The 24,917-nt window shown below is 41.6% G+C and overlaps 1 protein-coding gene and 1 long non-coding RNA gene across 2 annotated transcripts; one reads left to right on the forward strand and one right to left on the reverse strand.

The window, feature by feature from the left end:
* Positions 1-941: 941 nt before the first annotated feature.
* LOC108373958 (uncharacterized) lies at positions 942-17,537 on the forward strand. The gene is made up of 3 exons (XR_001849004.1): positions 942-1,030; positions 2,660-2,661; positions 17,527-17,537. It is a non-coding gene; the product is annotated as an uncharacterized LOC108373958 (long non-coding RNA).
* Positions 17,538-20,939: 3,402 nt separating this feature from the next.
* On the reverse strand, positions 20,940-23,586 carry fliI (FLII actin remodeling protein; the record flags this gene model as incomplete). The annotated part of the gene is made up of 5 exons (XM_017629904.1): positions 20,940-21,511; positions 21,567-21,845; positions 21,906-22,056; positions 22,114-23,185; positions 23,245-23,586. Coding segments are annotated over 5 exons (1,979 nt in total), but the record flags the coding sequence as incomplete, so codon positions are not given.
* Between the last annotated feature and the right edge of the window lie 1,331 nt (positions 23,587-24,917).

The raw sequence follows: 24,917 nt of genomic DNA on the forward strand, positions 1-24,917 counted from the left end.
CTGTTTCACTGAGAAGGTATAAAAAAAAGCCAATTCAGAAGAAATTTTGGTAGGGTTGCCCCTATTCGAAAAAAACTTGTGTGTGTTAAAATGGATTGCTTTCGTGTGTTATCGTATAACTCAAGAACGGCTCAAGGGACTTGCTTCGCTTTTATTTCATTTTGTGCCTTTCTGTCTGTAGAATGAATGTAAAGAAAAAAATGGAAAACCGATGTTGCCACATATTTCAATATGTATCAAAAAAAATTTAATTTACATAAGCCGCAATAATGTACTTAAGTGATATCGTATAAACAAGTTTAATTAAAAAAAAATTAATAGGGTTGCCACCCCTCGAACAAATCTTTACATATAAAAATGAATTACTGTTCGTGTGTTATCGCATAACTCAAAAACGGCTCAACGGATTTGCTTGGTTTTTATTTCATTTTGTTTCTCTCTGTCTGTACAAGGTTCGTAAAGAAAAAAATTTAAAAACCGGTGTTGCCAGATATCTGAAATATCAAAAAAAAATTGAAAATTAAAAAAGCCGCAATAATCATATTTCACTGAGATTGCATAAAAAATTTAATATAGAAAAAAATTTGGATAGGTTTTCCATCGTTCGATAAAATCTTTCCCTCTATTATGAATTTTCATACGATATATAGATAAACGCTTGCAAGCGAATCGTGTAAAATGAGTTTTCGTATTATGGTTTCCACACACCCGATAGATGTACTATTGTGAACGACAATGGTATTTGTTTGCCATTAGTTGTGAAACAGGTGTTCTTTTCTAGCTAAAATATTTTCAAAGCAAACACTTTGAACTTAAAAGTCGCGAAAACTTCCATAAACCACACAACATTAAGAAAAAACATGTTTCGGTCAACCTCAATTCTTCTTCTTCTTCTTTATTGGCGCTGTAACCGCCTAAGCGATTTTGGCCAAGTCCAAAACAGCACGCCAGTCATTTCTCTTCTGTGCTAACTGACGCCAATCGAAAAAGCCAAGTGAGACCATGTCCTTCTCCACCTAGTCTTTCCAACGTTGAATACTTTCAGAGAAGGAGCGTTTCTGTCCATTCAAACGACATGGCCAAGCCAGCGGAGCCGCTGAATTTTAATTCGCTGCACTATGTCTATATCGTTGTAAAGCTCATACAGCCATCGTTAAATTGTCTGCGGTATTCGCCATCGCCAACACGTAAAGGCCCTTAAATCTTTCGCAGAATCTTTCTCTCGAAAACTCCAAGAGCCGCTTCATCAGATGTTTGCATTGTCCATGCCACCAGCAAAGACATGAGAGGACCACTTCTCAATTGCCTACACAGTCCAAAGTAGCACTTGTTGGCAAGAGCGATTCTCCGTTGGATTTCAAGGCTGACATTATTATTGGTGTTAATGATAGTTCCCAAATAAACGATGTCGTCTACATTTTCAAACTTGTAACTGTCAACATTGACTTGGGTGCCAAGACGCGTATGCTCTGACTGTTTTTGTGATGACAGGAGATTCTTCGTTTTGTCCTCGTTCACCACCAGTCCCATTCGCTTTGCTTCTCTATCCAATCCCGAGAAGGCAGAACAGACGTAGCCCTTGTTTTTACCGATAATATCGATGTCGTCGGCATACACCAGCAATTGTACGCTCTTGTAAAATATTGTGCCTGAGCAGTTCAGTTCTGAAGCTCTTATTATCTTCTCCAACATCAGATTAAAGAATTTACACGAGAGGGAGTCACCTTGTCTGAAACGTTGCTTGATATCAAACAGCTCGGAGAGGCCCTTCCCTATTCTGACGGAGCTGGTGGTATCGCTCAACGCCATTTTATACAGCCGTATTAGTTTCGCGGGGATGCCAAATTCAGACATCGCTGCATAAAGACAACTTCTCTTCGTGCGGCTTTGAAATCGACAAATAGATTGTGTGCATCGATCCGGTTCTCGCGGGTCTTTTCCAATATTTGGCGCATTGTGAATACCTGATCTATGGTGGATTTCCCAGGCCTAAAGCCACACTGATAAGGTCCAATCAGTTCGTTGGCAGTGTGCTTCGGTCTTTCGCACAACACACTCGATAAGACCTTATAACCTATGCTTAGAAGGCTGATTCCGCGGTAGTTGGCGCGAATGGCGTGATCGCCTTTCTTGTGGCATGCGTTCATCTGACCATATTCTGCATAAGAGTTTATGCATGCACCTTATCAACTCCTCGCCACCGTACTTTAATAGCTCAGCTGGCAGGCTGTCAGCTCCAGCAGCTTTGTTGTTTTTCAAGCGCGCTATCGCTATTCGTACCTCGTCATATTCAGGTGGTGCAACATCGACTCCATCGTCATCGACTGGCGGCTTGGGCTCATCTTCTCCACTAATTTCAGTGCTGCTACCATTCAGTACGGTGGAAAAGTGTTCCCTCCATAATTTAAGTACATCCCGGGCATCGGTCACTAGGTCGCCGTTGTTTTTCTTACAGGAGTTCGCCCTGGCCGTAAGTCGCCTAACCCACTGGTAGAATTTACGGGCGTTTTTCCTGTCGGCTAGCATTTCAAGCTCTTGGCACTCACGTATTTCGGCCTCTCTCTTCTTATTGCGGCAAATACGTCTTGCCTCCTTCTTCAGTTCCCTATAACGGTCCCACATGGCTGGCGTTGCGTCCGATCGCAGCGTGGTCCAATAGGCGTCGTCATTTTTCTGTGCGGCTTCTTGACATTCCTCATCGTACTAGTTGTTTTTTCGGGCTCGCTGAAATCCAACTACTTCTTCGGCAGCGCTACTTAATTATCGGGAAATGTGGTTCTACTGCTCGCTTATTTCGGATTGTTGAAGAGTGCTCTCAGAGAGCAGGTGTGTGAGTCGAGTGGCGAATAAATTGGCCGTCTGTTGTGATTGCAGCTTTTCGACGTTAAGCTTTCCTTGCATTGTTGGGCGCATATTTTTTGCTGCACAGAGGCGGGTGCGTATCTTGGCTACAACAAGATAGTGGTCCGAGTCGATGTTTGGCCCTCGGAGTGTACGTACGTCCAAAACGCTTGAAGCATGCCTTCCGTCTATCACAACATGATCGATTTGGTTTCTCGTTTTTCGATCTGGAGACAGCCATGTAGCTTGGTGGATGTTCTTATGCTGGAACCTAGTTCTACGTATTACCATGTTTCGGGCCCCGGCGAAGTCGGTCAGCCTCTGTCCGTTATCGGACATTTCGTCGTGTAGGCTGAATTTTCCGGCAGTGGCGCCAAAGATCCCTTCCTTGCCCACCTTGGCATCGTGTCGCGGGAGCGCTCATATGTACGCTGTAAGCGCTCATAGAAGAGATCCTTGGACGCCTCGTCCTTCTCATCTGCGGGGAATGGTAGCAGATGAACGAGATGTTGAAGAATCTCGCTTTGATGTGGATCGTGGCTAGACGTTCGTCCACCGAAAAAAATTTGGTAGGGTTGCCGCTTTTCGAAAAAAAATGTTATATGTAAAGATGGATTGATTTCGTGTGTTATCGCGTAACTCAAGAATGGCTCAAGGGATTTGCCTCGATTTTATTTCATTTCCTGCTTTTCTGTCTGTAGAATGAATGTAAAGAAAAAATTGGAAAACGGGTGTTGCCACATATTTCAAATATCAAAAAAAAATTAAATTTACATAAGCAGCAATAATTTACTTTGAATGTATAAACAAATTTAATAACAAAAAAAATGAATAGGCAACCACCCAAAAAAATTAATTGCCGTTGGTGTGTTATCGCATTACTCAAGAATGGCTCAACGGATTTGCTTCGTTTTTATTTCATTTTATTTCTCAGTCTGTATAAGGTTTGTAAAGAAAAAATTTAAAAACCAGATATCTGTAATATCAAAAAAAAAATTTAAATTCAAAAAAGCCGCATTAATCATATTTCATTGAGAGTGCATAAAAAGTGTAATATGGAAAAAATTTCGATAGGTTTTTCATCATTCGATAAAATCTTTATAGTTATATAAAAATGTATTGCTGTATCAAAAAAATTTACTTTGAATAAGCTGATGCTATTCCACTGTGAATGTATGAAAACATTTAGAACAAAAAAATATGCATAGAGTTGCCACCATTCGAATAAAATCTCATGTTACGGTGTTTGGGTCAACTCCTCCGAAACGGCTTGACTGATTTGTATGACATTTTTTGTGTGTATTTAGAAATATATGAAATCAATCGCATACTCATGGAAAAATAATTTTTCATGCCGCATAACTCTGGAAGTGTTAATGGAACTAGGTATGGGGATATTAAAAATCAATTTGGAAAATGGGCACGGGGAACAGGTCGTAAGGTATATTTCATAGCGCTAAGTGAAGAAGGCGTGGCACCTCCTATAAAAACCGAATTTTTCATGCCGCATATATCTGGAAGTGTTCATGGTAGAGTACTGGAGCTTCGTAGGGATATATATGAAACCAATCGCATACTCTTGGAGAAAATTTGGAGCTATTGGAAAAGGGGACGTTGCACCTCCGTGGCAGCTCTCATACAAATCGAGTTTTTCATACTGCATATTTCTGGATGTGTTCATTGTCGTCAAGTACTCTACTCTACTAAAATAAATCGAATTTTTCAAACTGCACATGTCTGGAAGTGGTCATGCCCACTAGAATTTGAATCAGAATATGTGAGGAATAAAACAGTACTCCCTTTGGTCTGATTTCGGAGCAATAAGAGAGATTTGTCGGTTTTGACTTCCTTTATAGTTCGCTTAGGAGTCAAATGGGAGATCTCCTAAACGAGCGACAAAAAATACACCATGAGGTATGATTTGAGAGCAATAAGCAAGGTTTTTCGGTTTTGTCCTCCTTTATTAAGGCCGGTCCACATAGAACTTTCGCGTTTGCTTTGGCGTTGGCGTTGGTTTGACAGAACGCACGTTAAAAGTATGCTTGCTACAATGAAAGCTTGGCAGCGAATGCTTGGACGACTAAATTAACATACCAACGACAGATTAATTAATATTTCATATCAATAATTGCATTAAAAACGATATTTCTTGTCCGCACTTGATTAAAAAGGAAAAATATTTCACATAATTTTATTTATTTGCAACAGCTGATGAGCGACGCACGCGAAAAGTTGAGAGTTGGCCATCTCTTTGCTTTGTGTTGGCGTGAGCGTTGTCGAATTTCGACTATGTGGACGGCTGCATTTGAATTCATGTATTCATAGTCAGCTGTTGAAGCGACGCCAACGCCAACGCAACGCCAAAGTTCTATGTGGACGGGCCTTTACTCGCTTAGGTGCAAAGAGAAATTTCTCCCAAAGCTAACAATAAACGATTTTGAACTCCGTTATTACTGCCTTTCGAGCAAGATGTGAGATCTCCAAAGGCAAGGAATTCACGAGTATTCGGTTCTCGAGATATTGGAGCAATAAACACTGCAATTAATAGAAATTTTTTTATCACAAAAGATAAAACAATGTTGAAACAGAATATTTCAGAAAATGTAGACGAGAGCACAATAATTTTTAATGGAAGGCGAATGTAAATCTTAAGTAATTTAAGGTCCCAAAAATCCCGGGGTTCTTGGCACATAATACCGGGATTTTCGGGATTTGTAATTTGCACTGATGGCAATAATAGAAACTCCTTTTCTTGAACAGTATTGGCTATATTTCTTTTTTATTTAATAATTAATATTTTGATATAAATGCCTAGCGCGATAGCAAATTTGACGTCAGTAATTCAAAATTGATTTAAAAAATTCAGTGAAATGTGCTTACAGAAAAAGTATGGGTATCAAATTAAAGAGGAAATCCTGTGGAATTTAAACAGGTTCAAGTTTTTGGTGCCGAAGGACTGATAAGTATTGAAAATGTCCTTTTAAAGTTTTATCCTTGAAATTTCGCATTATTTGTTTTTGAAAAAATTATATGTCATATCTCTGGAAATGTTCATAGTAAAGTTCTGGAACCTGGTATGGAGATATCTGAAATCCATCGCGTACTCTTAGAGAAAAATTGTAGATATTGGAAAAGGGGCGTGGCACTTCCCAAACTAATCGAATTTTTCATACTGCATATCTCTGGAAATGTTCATGGTAGAGTGCTGGAACTTGGCGTGGAGATATATAAAACTACTCTTGCGATCTTGAGATATATGAAATGAATCGCATAGTCATGGAGAAAATATGGAGCTATTGGAAAAGGGGCGTGGTGCTGAGGTTGAGTTATTACTAAAACTCGACAAGTGAGAAAAGGTACCATGAATGTCAGACTAAATCGACCTGTTGCACCATTGAGTACATCGAACTAGCATGTGTTACGATTGGCCTAATATTATTAAAGCTTCATTCGGAGACACCAGGGTTGAGTTGTGCAGTGGTAAAGCTCAAATCACCACCTGTCGAAATACCTTAAAAGCCAGTTTAATGAAAGCAATTTAATGAAAATTAATTTTTTTTATTGAATTTAATATATAGCCTGACATAATAAAATAATTTTTCACTTAAATTGCTTTCGGGAAACTGGCTTTTGAACAAGGATACGCATCCATTTTGAAATTGCCACCAACTATAAGATAAAGTTTCTAGGACACATTCACTATAGATCCGGGTCATTTTTGCCACCAGGGAACTTCTCATGAATGTGCCAGTACAAATCGTAAATGTGCAATTGTGCATCAACTCGGGAGGTGGTCATTTGAGTAATACATATAACTTTTTCAACTAAATCTCATCAATTGTACATNCTAAAACTCGACAAGTGAGAAAAGGTACCATGAATGTCAGACTAAATCGACCTGTTGCACCATTGAGTACATCGAACTAGCATGTGTTACGATTGGCCTAATATTATTAAAGCTTCATTCGGAGACACCAGGGTTGAGTTGTGCAGTGGTAAAGCTCAAATCACCACCTGTCGAAATACCTTAAAAGCCAGTTTAATGAAAGCAATTTAATGAAAATTAATTTTTTTTATTGAATTTAATATATAGCCTGACATAATAAAATAATTTTTCACTTAAATTGCTTTCGGGAAACTGGCTTTTGAACAAGGATACGCATCCATTTTGAAATTGCCACCAACTATAAGATAAAGTTTCTAGGACACATTCACTATAGATCCGGGTCATTTTTGCCACCAGGGAACTTCTCATGAATGTGCCAGTACAAATAAATGTGCAATTGTGCATCAACTCGGGAGGTGGTCATTTGAGTAATACATATAACTTTTTCAACTAAATCTCATCAATTGTACATCCTCAAATAAACTTTGCATGAAAACCGACTTCATTACTATTTTTTTTTTCATTTCTAACAAAATGGTAGCCAGAGGGAGTTATGACTTTACTTTTGCGCCGCTTGTACTACATATTAACAATTCTCAATCGCACTGAATTATCCATGAATAAATTAAGGTGAAACTATCATCCATTTACATTTATAGAACTTGTTTCTATATTTCTTTATTGTAAATTTAAGTCAAATACAATTCTCACAAAACGAACGTGTTGCAACTAAAAAATTNATTTATAGAACTTGTTTCTATATTTCTTTATTGTAAATTTAAGTCAAATATAATTCTCACAAAACGAACGTGTTGCAACTAAAAAATGTCAAAAATAATTGTGTATCTATTTTAGCGTGAAGTTAGCTGACGTGCGTCGGTTAAAAATTCAAAGTTGACGTTGCTTCATCCAGCTCAGAGTTGCCACCTGAACGTACTACCGTACCAGTCCCTATACCACCGACTTTCCAGAAGAAGCGACAAAAAAGGTAGTTATTTCCATGTCCCAGATCGATTTATAGCTGCTAACTCATCATTAGGAAAATAGGCCGGTTTGAGTCGATCAATTGATACTGTAACTTGCTACGATCCGATGAGTATAGTGTACGTCTTCGGATGCCTGTGTACCGCACGATATGATCCGTCGTAAGGAGCCTTCAACGGTTTCTGGATGGTATCGTCCCGTAGAAATACATGGCCACAAAAACGCAAGTCTTTCGACACGTTAACTGCAGGCCTTCCGTGCTGTGAAGTTTGCACCGGGTTCATGTTGTCGTAGTTCCCTCAAAAAACTCTGCTCATCCGCAGCCGTATTCTCTGTGGCGTCCAAAAACTCACTGGGAAGTCGGATCGTCTGGCCATAAAGCATTTCCGCGACAGATGCGCCCAACTCTTCCTTTACAGCCGTTCGCAAACCCAGTAGAACAATCGGTAATATGTCCCCCCAGTTTGTGTCGGCCGAATCGCACCTGAGCGCGGCCTTCAGAGCCTGATGTCATCTTTCCACCATGCCATTTACTTGTTACTAAAAGGTCCAACAATATCCACATTAATGTGTTCGAATCGCTTGGCAGGGACCATAAATGTCNACGTACTACCGTACCAGTCCCTATACCACCGACTTTCCAGAAGAAGCGACAAAAAAGGTAGTTATTTCCATGTCCCAGATCGATTTATAGCTGCTAACTCATCATTAGGAAAATAGGCCGGTTTGAGTCGATCAATTGATACTGTAACTTGCTACGATCCGATGAGTATAGTGTACGTCTTCGGATGCCTGTGTACCGCACGATATGATCCGTCGTAAGGAGCCTTCAACGGTTTCTGGATGGTATCGTCCCGTAGAAATACATGGCCACAAAAACGCAAGTCTTTCGACACGTTAACTGCAGGCCTTCCGTGCTGTGAAGTTTGCACCGGGTTCATGTTGTCGTAGTTCCCTCAAAAAACTCTGCTCATCCGCAGCCGTATTCTCTGTGGCGTCCAAAAACTCACTGGGAAGTCGGATCGTCTGGCCATAAAGCATTTCCGCGACAGATGCGCCCAACTCTTCCTTTACAGCCGTTCGCAAACCCAGTAGAACAATCGGTAATATGTCCCCCCAGTTTGTGTCGGCCGAATCGCACCTGAGCGCGGCCTTCAGAGCCCGATGTCATCTTTCCACCATGCCATTTACTTGTTACTAAAAGGTCCAACAATATCCACATTAATGTGTTCGAATCGCTTGCAGTTCTCCTTTTATATGCCGTGCAACCTTACACCTCTGGCATGCTGAGCAGCTACGTACTCATGCCCGTAAATCGCTGCTAATCTTTTTCCACACAAAGCTCTTGGAAACTAACTTAATGGTTACGCGTGCTAAAACGTGGTTGGCGTTGAACACCACCTATCGCAGGCTCTCAGGAATATAAAAGCGGTGTGCCAATTGAATCATCGGAAATTATCTCGATGCCCGTATCTGGATGACGACAACGTACCAGGTGTAAGGCGGTAGACTCGCCTTTTAGCAGCTCTTGTAACTCGCTGCTTTCATCTTGTTCGTCGCGCAGATGTTGCAGGTCGATTGGTGATGGAATAGCGAACGTTTTTATCCGTGAGAGCATATCGGCTACGATGTTATCAGTCCCTTTAATGTGCCTGATGTCGGACGAAAACTGTCTTATGAAATACAACTATCGCGTTTGCCGTGGTGGCAGCTTTTCCCACTTTTGGTCAAAAGCGTGTATAAGCGGCTTATGATCAGTGAAAATTATAAGATTCGTTCCCTCTACTCGCGATCGTAAGCGCTGTATCGTTGTTCGGCCGGAGTAAATTTCTGTGAGTAGAGCCCTAAAGGTAACTATTTGTCACCGACTCGTTGTTGGAGCATATCCCCTACCGCGATATCCGATGCGTCTGCGATTACAGCAATGGTGGCGCCTTTCAACGTAAAAGCAAGGAGTGTTGCTTGGACCAATTGAGTTTTTAAGTTTTAAAACGCGTCTGCTGCTCTGTTGTCCAGTTTATCGCAGTCTTGTCACGCTTCTTACACGGACCCATCAATTTATGAAGAGGTGCCTCAGTGGCAGCCGCATGCGGTAAAAATCGCCAGTAAAACTTTACCGTGCCTAAGAAACTTCTAAGCTGGTGAATTTCTTTCGTTTTTTTTTTAATCCAGAAGAACTTTTACTTTGTGAGGAAGAGGTTTGACCCCGCTTGACGACACGAGATGGCCTAGGAAGTCCACCTCTGCTTTACCTAGCTGACACTTCTCCGCATTTATGATGAAGCCATTCTCACGATAGCGGTTGAACAATACCTCCAGGTTTTGCGTATGTTCCTCGGGCGAAGAAGATGCGACCAGTACATCATCCAAATACGGGAATACAAATGACAGTCCTCTGACTGCTACTGCGATGAAGCGTTGGAACGTCTGAGCGGCGTTTCTCAGGCCAAACGTCATGAATTTAAATTCAAACAGTCCAAATAGGANCCCCCCAGTTTGTGTCGGCCGAATCGCACCTGAGCGCGGCCTTCAGAGCCTGATGTCATCTTTCCACCATGCCATTTACTTGTTACTAAAAGGTCCAACAATATCCACATTAATGTGTTCGAATCGCTTGGCAGGGACCATAAATGTCTGCAGTTCTCCTTTTATATGCCGTGCAACCTTACACCTCTGGCATGCTGAGCAGCTACGTACTCATGCCCGTAAATCGCTGCTAATCTTTTTCCACACAAAGCTCTTGGAAACTAACTTAATGGTTACGCGTGCTAAAACGTGGTTGGCGTTGAACACCACCTATCGCAGGCTCTCAGGAATATAAAAGCGGTGTGCCAATTGAATCATCGGAAATTATCTCGATGCCCGTATCTGGATGACGACAACGTACCAGGTGTAAGGCGGTAGACTCGCCTTTTAGCAGCTCTTGTAACTCGCTGCTTTCATCTTGTTCGTCGCGCAGATGTTGCAGGTCGATTGGTGATGGAATAGCGAACGTTTTTATCCGTGAGAGCATATCGGCTACGATGTTATCAGTCCCTTTAATGTGCCTGATGTCGGACGAAAACTGTCTTATGAAATACAACTATCGCGTTTGCCGTGGTGGCAGCTTTTCCCACTTTTGGTCAAAAGCGTGTATAAGCGGCTTATGATCAGTGAAAATTATAAGATTCGTTCCCTCTACTCGCGATCGTAAGCGCTGTATCGTTGTTCGGCCGGAGTAAATTTCTGTGAGTAGAGCCCTAAAGGTAACTATTTGTCACCGACTCGTTGTTGGAGCATATCCCCTACCGCGATATCCGATGCGTCTGCGATTACAGCAATGGTGGCGCCTTTCAACGTAAAAGCAAGGAGTGTTGCTTGGACCAATTGAGTTTTTAAGTTTTAAAACGCGTCTGCTGCTCTGTTGTCCAGTTTATCGCAGTCTTGTCACGCTTCTTACACGGACCCATCAATTTATGAAGAGGTGCCTCAGTGGCAGCCGCATGCGGTAAAAATCGCCAGTAAAACTTTACCGTGCCTAAGAAACTTCTAAGCTGGTGAATTTCTTTCGTTTTTTTTTTAATCCAGAAGAACTTTTACTTTGTGAGGAAGAGGTTTGACCCCGCTTGACGACACGAGATGGCCTAGGAAGTCCACCTCTGCTTTACCTAGCTGACACTTCTCCGCATTTATGATGAAGCCATTCTCACGATAGCGGTTGAACAATACCTCCAGGTTTTGCGTATGTTCCTCGGGCGAAGAAGATGCGACCAGTACATCATCCAAATACGGGAATACAAATGACAGTCCTCTGACTGTTACTGCGATGAAGCGTTGGAACGTCTGAGCGGCGTTTCTCAGGCCAAACGTCATGAATTTAAATTCAAACAGTCCAAATAGGATGAGTATAGCCGTCTTCGGCACGTCTGTCGGATGCACCGGAATCTGGTGATAAGCCTTTCCGCAATCAATCACGGAGAATATCGTTTTACCGTGTAAATCGCTAACAAAGTCTTGAATATGGCGCACAGGGTAGCCATCTGGGATTGTAACAGCGTTCAGACGTCGATAATCACCACATCGACGCCAGGAACCATTCGACTTTCTCACCATGTGCAACGGGCTGGCCCGATGACTTTTCGAGCGCTGGAAAATTCCTCGATGTAACAGGTACTCAAATTCTCTTTTGCGATTTCCAATTTTTCTGGAGAAAGACGACGTACTTTCTGCACGACGAGTGCACCTCTTGTCTCTATATAATGTTGTACTGTCGATGGGTTTTCTTGGGCTGAGCCGCATCGCTGGTGAGGTCAGGAAAACGTGCCAAAATGCGTTGAAATGCATCAGTCTCTCTTAATGAGATAATTCTGCGTTTTGGTTTCATTATCTGACAGATGGTCTGCGAATTTGTTGTAAGGTAGATGATTGCCTTGTTTTTTACGTCAGCAATAATAAAAGCCCAAGAGAATGTTTGCTGTAAACCTAAATCTAAAGTAATGCGTTTCTTACCATAGGTGTTGATAAAAGTATTGTTAGCAGCTACTATCTTCATAGCAGTAATCTGAGTAGCGTCGCACAGTGTTTCGACTATATGGAGGCAGGTAGAAAAAAGTCATGGTGACAGTTGATACAAAAAAACCGGTTGGACTTAGAGAGGGAAAAGTAAGTCATAAACACCAAATTTTACCTTTCTTACTCACCCTCCTTCTTCACGAACGATAAATTTCCAAAAAAAAATACGGGAATGGGCGCGATACCGACTAATCGGTTTAGTTGCCTTTGGCGATTAACCCATTAAAGAAAGTGTTCCTTTTTCAACTGTAATCAATTATTTAAATGTCGTGGAATATTCAGGTATTTATCATTTATTTGGTACTTTCCTATTTTCTTACCAAAAAATTACTTTGAAATGTAGATGCTAAAGATTATGAGTAAAAAAAAGTGTGAGTACCGGTCCGTCAGGTCTTGAAATCATGCGAATATTTTAGAGAATTTTATGTAGTTTTCGAATATATAATTTGGTCTTTGCCCGCGACTTTGCAAATATATGTAATTTTTGATTTTCAGCTTATTGCATAATTTCGCGAAAAGAATTTTTCGAACAATGAAAAAATCTCTCCAAATATAGGGAAAAAGCGCGTATTTACACCTAAGTCATTTTATAGTATAACCTTTGTTTTATGAGTGTGGAAAGCAGGAAACAAAATTTACCCAAAATTGCATCACATTTAATGACTGGGCCCACATTTTTTGAGAGTTTTGGAGTTTGGTTTTAGTGATCCAATCTTTCCCATATTTTATATTTAGGGTTTTCTAGTAAAATAAAGACTAAAAACTAAATTTCATCGAAATAGGATGAAATTTAATGTCTCCGCCCACAAGAGTAGAGGGCGTGGCAATCATTCCATCTTTACAAAATTTCATAATTCTCTATTTCTAAGTAAAACTAGAGCACGTATCAAGTTTCAGTGAAATCGGTGCAGGTGTACTATTATTGCCTCCATAAAGTCGAAACACTGGGCATTACAGACACTTCGGCGCCGGTGTCGATTAAAAATCTTAATGGTGTACTTTTGTCTCGCACTTAAAGGCGGCACGAGCTGGTGTTAGCCTCCGTTGTGGCCGCTTTAAACGGAGGACTAACTAGTTTTCCGCGCTTCGTTGACGATTAGTACAAGGCGAGCGGCACCTGCACCCGGATTCCAACTTTCGCTATCACTAAAATGCTAAAATCTGATAAAACGCTTAAGCTAAAATTTTATCCGAATTTTTGGCGAACTCCGAAGATCGCGATTCTGTCCACCCTGTCGCTAAAAATTGCTTAGCCTAAATTTTAGTACTTTATCCGGCCGCCAGGAGCGCTGCGCAGCAACGGCAGCTGTCAAATTTTGTTTTTATTTTAATAGTGATAAATAGTGAAAATAAGAGTAAGTAGAACTTTTCAATAATTTTGACCGATTTATTATAAATTCATATAACTTATTAATACAATTAATAAGGTACAATCGAAGAGCTTTGGATTGCAAATTAATAGTAGAACTTTTCAATTATTTTGACCGATTTATTATAAATTCATATAACTTATTAATACAATTAATAAGGTACAATCGAAGAGCTTTGGATTGCAAATTAATAGTAGAACTTTTCAATTATTTTGACCGATTTATTATAAATTCATATAACTTATTAATACAATTAATAAGGTACAATCGAAGAGTTTTGGATTGCAAATTAATTAAAGTGTTTGTAAAGCAACCATGTAAGCAACCATAAATACAAAAAACTGTTTTACAAAAAAACTGCTCGTTCCCACTACAGTCGGGTCTACGTAACCGGAACGACCCAGATTTATATCTGGCCAAGGACTGTCACTCCAGCAACACTCCCCAAAAAGTCTTTGGGGAATTTGTATGCTGCTACAACAACAACAACAACAACAACAAAAACTGCTGCAATGCTTTTCATGAAAACCAGCAATAAATATAAAACTTAATTCACTATGCAAGCCGTTTATTAAGTTGCTAGCCATTATTTACTAAACCACAAACCCAATCGTTTCTTGGAAGGACTATGGTCATATTTGATGAACAATGGTGTGGTTACTGCAAACACACGGAGCCAATTTTTGGGCAAGTTGCTCTGGAACTACATGGCCTAAATATACGAGCACGAAAACTACTTTGTACACGATTTTCGTATTTACCGTGAAATGAAAATTCGTTCCTATTAAACAATAATGTTTATTAAAGGCAGTGCAAAGGATGTTTTTAATGGTGATCGCATCAAAAATAGTTGGTTGACTTTTTTCTGTTTCCATCCTTCACCGTCTTTAATGGCTCCTCCACACGCGTTTAGTTTCTGGGCAAGATGGTTCCACTGCTCCAGCAAACGATTGCACCCGGTGTCATTCACGAATTAAAAAAGAAGAACCTCAACGATTACATTTACGAAAAAAACCTTTTCCATACCTGTTGAATAAATCCACTGGTCGCCTTTCGCACTCACCTTGCACACACACACTTTTTCCGATAAAAGAAAAGACTGTTTTCAATTTTTAGATTTAATTCACAAAATGTTTGATCGTTTATTTAAACTTTCAGTTAAAAGTATATAACTATGTATGTATGTATATGTCTGTATATTTACAGATGTGAAGACACAGTTTATTTCATAAATCTGGGTAACAGCCGTGTTGAGTAGCTAGTTTTCGAAGGGCGCGTGCGCGATGTCCGACGTTTATGGCTGAACTGCTGTGTCGCTGATTTGGCACGATGATGGGAAGCGGCCCTGCGCGCTCGTTAATCATTCTTTCGGAGTTCATTTGACACCGCTGCGGCCAAAGGATGCGCGCACGACCGCTGAATTAAGTTTAAGCGGCGGCTTAAACACCTGTCATGAGCAAATTCCCTGTGCTCTTCCAAATATTGAACAAGCATATATTTTTGCTCATTTGTCACCCTTCTACTGTTGCAGTTTTCCATTTTTAATATGAATTACAAGAATTTTGATTTAATCGAGTATTTTAAACAAACAACAATCTATATATTACCTATTTTTGGTTGATTTACTTTTTAGCACCGAATATTTGTCGTCGTCAAATTTGCAGGCTTTTAAGCGAAAAAGAAGTATTTTTGGCGATCGAAAAAACTCTGGAATCGCTATTTTAGCTGTTTGAGCTGTCAAACTCAGTACACTCACTTTATCCGGGTTCATTTTGTTCATCGCTAAAATTAAGACAAAAAATGAGCGAAAAATGGCGATTTTTAGAGTTGCATTTTCATGATAGAATCGCAAAAATCGCTCAAAATTGCTAAAATTCATTTAGCACTTTTTGGCGTTGGATTTTTAGCGATAGCGAATGTCGGAATCCGGGTGCTGGTTGCGCTTTCGCCAAGTGTACGGTGATACCAACAAAGAGTGTCATGTTTCGGTGTAGACTAGCCCTGCCGAGAACTAAGTTAGTTCAACTAACAGGTCGTTGCGAATGAGACGCGGTATTCGTGTAGCTCCGGTCGTTGCGGACGAAGTTACGTTGATTATTGCGTGTGATGTGATCTAGCCTGTTCGTCAATTCGGAGATAGCAGCTTGCATGCCGTCATCCGGTACCTTTACAACATTAACATCAACATTTGTTGCAGAAGTTTTCATTATAGTGTTAGCTTTCAAAGCCAATTCTTCGATGCTGTCATTGAGCGTTGCTAAAATTTGCTGGATATTAGTTGGAAAACGTTGTAACCACAGCGATTTCAAAACTTCCTTGTCAATGTGTTGATCAGCCAAGTCTTTCCTTTCGCGCGGCAAAGTTGTGGGTTTCTTGTCTCCCAATCTGCACCCTTCAAATAATCGTTTCAAACGTTTTTCTTTTGATTCCCCAAACTCAGTAATCAGCCGCACTTTCGAGAGTTTGTACTTCCCTGAAGCCGGTGGTGACGTAATTATGTCGCTAGCAAGTGCCAACACCGCTGAATCAATTTCTGCCACTACAGTGTAGAACTTGTTGTTGTTGTTGTAGCGGCTACAACAACCCCGCCCAGATCGGTTAGTCCCTCAATCGTTGTCGTCAAGCTCCACTAACGACAGCCCTAGGAAGAGCGCAGCCTCGACGGGGTCTGTCCATAGGGACAGAGGCGTTAGCGTGCTGGGGTTTAGAGGGCATACGAAGAGATGCTGTGAGTCATGGGGCGACTCTCCGCATGCCGGGCATTCGTTGAGAATATCTTCGTTTAATCTGCTCAGGTATGAGTTCAACCTGCTGCAGTAACCAGAGCGCAGTTGGGCTATTTTGGTCCGAGTCTCAGGAGGCAGACGAAGTTCTGCCTCGTCCACGTCTGGTGGTTGTGTGCTCAGAACGGCATTCACAGGTCGAGAGTCTACATAACTCGAGACTGCCTCTGTGAATGTCGTTCAAGGCCTGTCGATAAGCTGTGGGGTCCAGAGGTTGTTTGATGAACCTCTGGACTTCGTCCGTCAGTTCGTAGAGATGCCTCCTGACGTGCCTGGGCGAAGGCTCTTCTGCAAGGAGTTGCCCGTTTGGATGGCCACAATCTGTGGCTCCCAACAAGGAACTGCCTGCAGAGCATTGTTATGCTCCTTAACAGGGAGCATGTGGGCCTCCTCGTGCAGGTGGTGTTGCGGCAACATCAAGAGGCATCCTGTCGCTGTCCTAAGTTGCGTGTTCTGGCAAGTCTGTAGCTTCATCCACTGCGTCCTACTAGTCCCCGGTGACCACACGGGCGCAGCGTAGTTCAGAACCGGCCGGCCAATTGCCTTGTACGTTGCCAGGTACGTTTCTTTGTCTTTGCCCCAGGTGCTGCCGGCTAGCGACTTGAGGACCTTGTTGCGGCTTTGTACTTTGTTGACAATTGCGGTTGTATGCACCGAGGAGAGCAGACTATCGCATGTTACTCCGAGTATCTTCGGGTTGTTCACCGTCGGAATTGGTGTATCATCGACGTGAATTTCCAGTTGGAGTCTGACCTCCTTCGTCCAGGAGGTAAAGTGTGGCTGAGGATTTTGTAGGGGAGAGGGTTAGGCTCAGTGCAGTGAAGAAGCGAGAAAGCTCGGCGAGATAACCGTTTACTTTCGAGCACAAGTCATCAATTCCATTCCCGGACGCCATGATCGAGCAATCGTCAGCATAAGAGACAATCGAGACTCCCTCTGGTGGTTGAGGGAGCTTTGAAATGTAAAAGTTAAACAGTAATGGGGAAAGGACACCACCCTGTGGAACCCCCTGTTTTATTTTCCTCAGTTTGCTCGATGTGTCTCTAAAAGTTACTAACGAGTGACGACCACTCAGATAATTCGCCGACCACCGTTTGAGTCCCTATGGGAGAGAGGAGGCCTGTATGTCTTCTAGTAGCGTTGAATGGCTGACAGTGTCGAACGCCTTAGACAGGTCCAGCGCTACTAGAATGGTTCTCTCTCAGGGGCGCTTTCGGTTTAGGCCACGAGTTATCTGGGTATTTATGGCGTTAAGTGCTGTTGTTGTGCTGTGCACTTTACGGAACCCATGCTGATGCTTCGCTGGGGTCAGGTGGTTTATAAAATACGGGAGTAGCAAGGCCTCTAGTGTCTTCGCTACCGAGGAAAGGAGGGTTATCGGACGATAAGACTCTCCTTTGTTGGCTGGTTTCCCCGGTTTGAGCAGTGAGACCACTCTCCCAGATGTCTGGAATAACGAGAGTGGCCATTGACAAGTTGAGGACCTCCGTTAGGTACGCTACTCCCGTAGGACCCAAATTTTTCAGCATCAGCATGCATATTCCGTCGGGTCCAATGGCTTTGGAGGCTTTCGCCTTCCCGATGGCTACCCTTACCTCACCTCTGGTGAAAACAAGGGGCGCACTAGGTTTTGGCAGTTTGTGCAGCCTTCTGGTCACTCGCCGTTTGGCTTTATGCAAGATAAACTGCCGCCTCCGACCGGCCGGGTCCGACAAAGCGNTTTCGAGCACAAGTCATCAATTCCATTCCCGGACGCCATGATCGAGCAATGGTCAGCATAAGAGGCAATCGAGACTCCCTCTGGTGGTTGAGGGAGCTTTGAAATGTAAAAGTTAAACAGTAATGGGGAAAGGACACCACCCTGTGGAACCCCCTGTTTTATTTTCCTCAGTTTGCTCGATGTGTCTCTAAAAGTTACTAACGAGTGACGACCACTCAGATAATTCGCCGACCACCGTTTGAGTCCCTATGGGAGAGAGGAGGCCTGTATGTCTTCTAGTAGCGTTGAATGGCTGACAGTGTCGAACGCCTTAGACAGGTCCAGCGCTACTAGAATGGTTCTCTCTCAGGGGCGCTTTCGGTTTAGGCCACGAGTTATCTGGGTATTTATGGCGTTAAGTGCTGTTGTTGTGCTGTGCACTTTACGGAACCCATGCTGATGCTTCGCTGGGGTCAGGTGGTTTATAAAATACGGGAGTAGCAAGGCCTCTAGTGTCTTCGCTACCGAGGAAAGGAGGGTTATCGGACGATAAGACTCTCCTTTGTTGGCTGGTTTCCCCGGTTTGAGCAGTGAGACCACTCTCCCAGATGTCTGGAATAACGAGAGTGGCCATTGACAAGTTGAGGACCTCCGTTAGGTACGCTACTCCCGTAGGACCCAAATTTTTCAGCATCAGCATGCATATTCCGTCGGGTCCAATGGCTTTGGAGGCTTTCGCCTTCCCGATGGCTACCCTTACCTCACCTCTGGTGAAAACAAGGGGCGCACTAGGTTTTGGCAGTTTGTGCAGCCTTCTGGTCACTCGCCGTTTGGCTTTATGCAAGATAAACTGCCGCCTCCGACCGGCCGGGTCCGACAAAGCGTGTTCACCAGGCCTATTTCAACTCTGTCGTCACGCTTCGTCGGGTTGGACAATGACCTCACGGTTGACCACAGCTTACTCACACCAGAGGCGAAGTTACAGGTCTTCAGATGCTCCTTCCACTTCTTCCGCTTATGTACGTTTACTAGTTGCCGAATCTCAGCGTTGAGATCCCTAATACGGGGATTCCCGGGATCGGCCTGACGAAGGTTGTCGCGCTCATCGGCTAGGACAGCCGCTTCTGCAGGAAAATTCGGACGAGGGTCGGGAATGCATCCCGCTGGGATGAAGCGGGCTGCAGCAGCAGTGACAACCCTGCGGAATTTACATGAACGTCGGTTGCTATGGGTAGTGCAGCGAAGGCGCTTTCAGTAACATCCGCGAAGCCTTCCCAATCAGCTTTAGAAAAGTTGACATAGGTCCGGTGATCCGCGGAAGCAAAGTCGGCTGGTTTATCAATCGAGATGATTATGGGCAGATGGTCTGATGCTAAAGTCAGCATAGGTCGCCATGATACGCTGTTATCAGACCAGCGCTAACTATTGTTAGGTCTGGCGAGCTGCAGCATCTGCCCATAATCCTGGTGGGTGCTTCGTCATTATTTGTGCAGAATGTCGAATCGTCAGCTAATTGTGTTCCCCTACGATCGTTTGACAGGCTTGAATGCTAAAGATCGTGGTGCGCATTGAAGTCACCAACTACCATACAGTTTTCACCTCGGAGGAGCGCACCTATTTCAGGCTGATATCCTGCCGGGCAGCTGGTGGCAGGGGGCATATATATGTTAAATATTTCGAGCTCGACATCGCCTGACCGGATAGCAATTCCCTGACATTCTAGGATGGTATCCGTGCGGTCGATGTCTGCTTCGATAAGACGATACTGCCCGGTGTGGTGCGTGATGAACGCTAGGCCTCCACCAGTGTTGAATTGCTGTGCAGCTTCGTCTCTTGGACCGCAGCTATTAATATTCCGTGCCGACCCATGAAGACCGTTATCTCCTCGATCTTGCTCTGAAGTTCGTTAGAGTTTAATTGTAAAATCGTCGTGTGCCTAGGGAGACTTATTGGAATGTGGGATGTTAGTGATGTGTGTTGCCGTGCCACATGATGTGCTTGCTGTTGCTGAGGCTGTTGCCCTGTGGTGTTAGTGGTCGTGTTGCAGTCGGGGGTTGCGACCGAGCAGCACAGCATGGGCCCTCATAGTCCCTCGTCTAATGTCGCGTGGTGCGCAGTCTTGAGCATGCCCTAAAGTGACACCAGCCAAGGCAGGTGTTGCACTTGACTGATGTTACATTACGGAATATCCAGGATTGACACACCGTGCAGATTGTCGGAGGAACTAGGAGTTGTTGGTGGGTGCGTGTGGGTGGTGGTGCAGTTGTATCTGTAGTGTGGTCTGTTGTGTCTGTGGTATTGTCTATTGTATTGTGTTGTGGTGTGGTTGTGTTGAGTTGTTCAGGCGGACTCTGTTGTGCCGTGGAGGCAGCTCGAGTGGCGCAGCAAGGGGCCACGTACGCAGTGGTCCATTGGCTGTGAGTCGTGATGCCTGAGAAAACTCGAAGATGGCTCCACCCATTGCACGTATTGCAACGGACGGAGGTGGAGTTGTGGTGTAATCGTCTCTGGCACACGCAGCAGGTATATATTTCTGGTGCAGGGTTTGACTTAATGCCAGCCCTGAGCAGAAGTATGCGAAGAAGTAGCCCTATTGACGTACAACTTTTGAGGGATTTCGCCGACCTAAACGGGGTTAGATCGCCGAAATAACAGCCCTTGGTCGGGTAAAACCCGAGTCCAACCTGCGCGAACCACAACCGGGCTTCCAAAACGGTGGTGGCTTTAGGGCGAGCCGTGCCACATGAACTGGAGTAGCCGTGTCTTCGAATCGGTTATTACCATCGTCGCTCATTCTGCGTTTCTCCCGGGGTCACCAATTATTGAACTTGTTTATTTATTTCTTTATTGTAAATTTAAGTCAAATACAATTCTCACAAAACGAATGTGCTGCAACTAAAAAATGTCAAAAAGAATTGTGTATCTATTTTAGCGTGTTGTTAGCTGCCATGCGTCGGTTAAAAGTTCAAAATTGACGTCGCTTCATCCAGCTCAGTGTTGCCACCTCAATGTACTACAGTGCCAGTGTAAGGGATAGTCTCTACACATTCATTCATTCTCTCAAATACCTATTGTTAATCAATTAGTTAAATAAAACCTGAATTAAAATCTACATGAACTTGGCAACCTTACTTCAACTCGCGCATAAAAAAATAAAATTGTGCTTGGATCCTGTAAAACTTTGATAGAAATTTTGGATTATTTTATAATCTAACAATCCTCTTAGATCGGAGAGTATGTATATGCTTCCTAAAAATAACATTTACTCCGGGGGTGACTTATGAGTACTCCATCCATGGAAACATTTTGTAAAGCGTTTAGACTCCTTATTTTTCAATGTTAGAAAAAGTTTTCGTGGTCTATCAGGTTGCTTGATACGCAAATGTTGTATATAAACCTAAATTAAAAGAGATCATATTAGCCCTTTTTTGTTTCTTTCGGGCCATACATACCTGTGCTGACTTATATGCTAGCTTAATTTCCACTTCACTACACCTGGAACCAAGCCACAAAAAAACTTGTTCACCGTTGTCCAATATCATTATGTCATCATCTGCCAAGTCATCCTGACAAAAATCCGTACATTTTTCTGCAACTGTAAAATATCCTTTCTCGTTGGAACACCGGAAAAGCCTGGTATAATTCATAAAATCTGCATTTGCGTCGTAAGCTTTGCGTCCACCTAAAGCAACCCAAAAGAAATTCTCTGGCTCTTCGCCTTCATTCAGGATCTATATTAAACAACGGTTACATAACTAGAGTTTATTTTCGAAATATATACATGTCCTTACCTGTAGACTAACCCATGGATTATTGAACATTTTCTCAGCTATCTCCTGGATGAGTTTACACTCCTCTGTAGAAGACTTTAAACCCATCCAAACGTAAACAATTCCTGATTGCAATTCGTCTTCCGTGTCAAACGGAACGTACAAAATGTAGCTTCAAATTATATTAGTTAAATTAAATTATTTTAAAATCATAGCAATGTTTACTTACCAAAATGCGGAGTTTAAGTTTGCTGCATCTGGTTGAATTTGAATTAAGCGTGTACATAACGCTCCACCATTGGACCGCAAGTGGAAGAATTCGACTGCCGGCTTTAAAGTAGACTTGTCTTTTCGTTTTCCGGTGTGAATTATAAATTTGCGCTTGAAATGTGCCATGAATTTTAGATTTTCTTGCTGTTGATGAATCCGCACTACCTCTAACTCTTCTCCAAACATTGCTTTGAATTTTTTTTGTAAAGTAAAAGTAAAAGTTAACCATCCCATATTACTGGCATTACGCCCTTGCCAAAAGTATACTACGCATTGAATTTCGTCGTCTGAGTGTTTAATATCATCCACGTCAACTTCTTCCTCCTCAATGGGTATACAATAACGGCAAAGAAACACATAGCATTCCCCCGTGTAAAAATTACCCAATTCGTCTTCTGGCAATCTAACAAATTTTTTACCTTCTAACACAAAAGCTTCCATTGCTTCAAGGTCATAGTTCCAGTCTTCTTCTAACTGCTCGGCCTCACTTAGGGGCATCGAGTTTTGACGAGGCATAAAAAGGGCGGCTAAGTCGGCCCGAGTTTCTTGCTTACGAGCCCATTTGGTTAAGTCTGCGCCAGTTTTAGCTACAGAGTTAGCTGTGCGTGTAAAATCTACGGCCATTACTTCATCCCATCCAGTAAATTTAGATTTGAATATTTGTGATTCAGTTCCTTCCTGTAAGCGAGTTACTACGGCAAAGTCTGGACGATTAATCATTCGAAAAAGTTCTCTCGATAATTTTATCGCAGCGGCTCGTACCAATCGGGTGGATTTCTTACCAAACCACACAAATAAATCTGTATAGCAATCCAATATGTAAACATTTTTGCTATTCAATAAAGTATGAACAAGTTTTTGATCTGGAAATTCCACTTGTGGTAACTCCAAATAGCCCATTCCAAGTTGAACTTGATATAGGCGAGGCGTAGAAGGTACAAAATCATTGCTTACATGCTGGGGAATTTTATGTTTTGATATTGCTTGTGGATCAGCTCCAAAGTTCTTCCAAAAGTCTTCATTTTCTTCTCCTGTAGATTATTCAAAGTATGTTCAGCATAATTACCTAAATTCCTATCTATAAACTTACCTTGCATTTCGAGTATGATTTCGCATTTATTTTTCCTCTCAGTTTTATTAATTTTTTCTGCCATCAGCCGTGTTTTGGAATTCAATGTATTCTTCGAAGCGCATCCAAGCCAGATGTACAATGTAATACCACAGTCTAGCATAAAGGCATATCGAGGATCTAGTGAATCAAAATGTACGGCGACGGGCTCTAAGTGGACCGATGAACCAGCGGCATGCACTCGGTATAAACGCTTTGTGTACAGCATATCTTCAACCGTATAGAACCCAGTAGCAGTGCGTCCACCCTCAATATATGTAACTTCCGTGTCGAACAGTTCCAAGAATTCTTCAGATTCATCGTCTGTTAAGCATTTCAAGTATTCATTTATATGTATCTATGATCCAAATATTTTACTTATATACATACTAGGGTGGGTAAAAAAAATCAAATATATTTTTTTGGTTCCGACACACGAAAACTAGTTCCTGGGTACCTCTAGAAAGTACTTAGCAAATCTGAGCTCTTAATATTAACGGGAAGATTATGCTCATCATAGTTTTCCATTTTCAATTTAGTCTCCTATAAAAATGGTCATATCTTATCACCAATAGATCGGTAAACCAGTTGCATCGTCAATATTTATAGGAAATTGAATGTTCTACAAAAATGGTCTCATATACTTTTTCCATTAATCTATTCATTTAAAAGATATTCAAGGTCAAAGATTGAAGTATTTTAGGGAAAATAATTTTTTGTTTTGAATTTTGTAACTTACTAAAAAATAATTATTGTCAAATGAGTTTCAATCATTTTTATAGGAAATCGAACGCTCTACAAAAAAGGTATCATGTGGTTAATCGATTACTCTAACCATTTAGAACATATTCGCAGTAGAATTCCAATGCCTACTGATTTTAATAGTTTTTTAATAAATATTTCCAATTTATCCATTTAATTTATGAATTTTGAGAATATTTAAGAATATTACGTTGATAAAAAATAAACATCGGTATGCCAATTAAAGGGATTTCTTTATTCATATTAGGTGATTAGCAGATGAATTGCAATAATCAAAAATATATTAAAACTCAGCTGTTAATTAATTGGTTTTAGTTATACAAAAGAAGACACAACTCAGAGCTCCAAAAACTATATATGCAATGTAGAAATATAAGAGGAAACACAGAAATGACATAAAACCACAGATGGCGCTAGTATGACAAGTACTGGGTAACAGAACTACCAGCATTCGAAATTAAATCTTAAAATTCTCTAAACAAAAAATATTACATTATAAATTTTGTGGAAAAAAGAAATTTGATTGACATTTTAAATATACCCTTTGAAAAATATTAAATTGCGATCCTAAATTGTGATAAAATTTATAAAAACAAAATATCGTTAAAAAATTGATTCGAAAGAAATATATTCTCAAAAAATACATTCTCAAAAGATAAGATATAACTCGCAAACCGTCATTCTATCGAAATAACTTAAAATTCTCATGAATATTGTCAAAATTCATAAATTGAATGAAAATATTTATTGAAAAACTATTAAAATCAGTAGGCATTGGGATTCTACTACGAATATCTTCTAAATGGTTAGAGTTTTCGATTAACCACACCAGACCTCTTTTATAGAGGGTTCAATTTCCTATAGAAATAATTGAAACTCATTTGACAATAATT

This window comes from Rhagoletis zephyria, unplaced genomic scaffold (genome assembly GCF_001687245.7).
Source record: "Rhagoletis zephyria isolate East Lansing unplaced genomic scaffold, Rhagoletis_zephyria_1.1 Rzeph_scaffold_07180, whole genome shotgun sequence".
NCBI classification, from domain to species: domain Eukaryota; kingdom Metazoa; phylum Arthropoda; class Insecta; order Diptera; family Tephritidae; genus Rhagoletis; species Rhagoletis zephyria.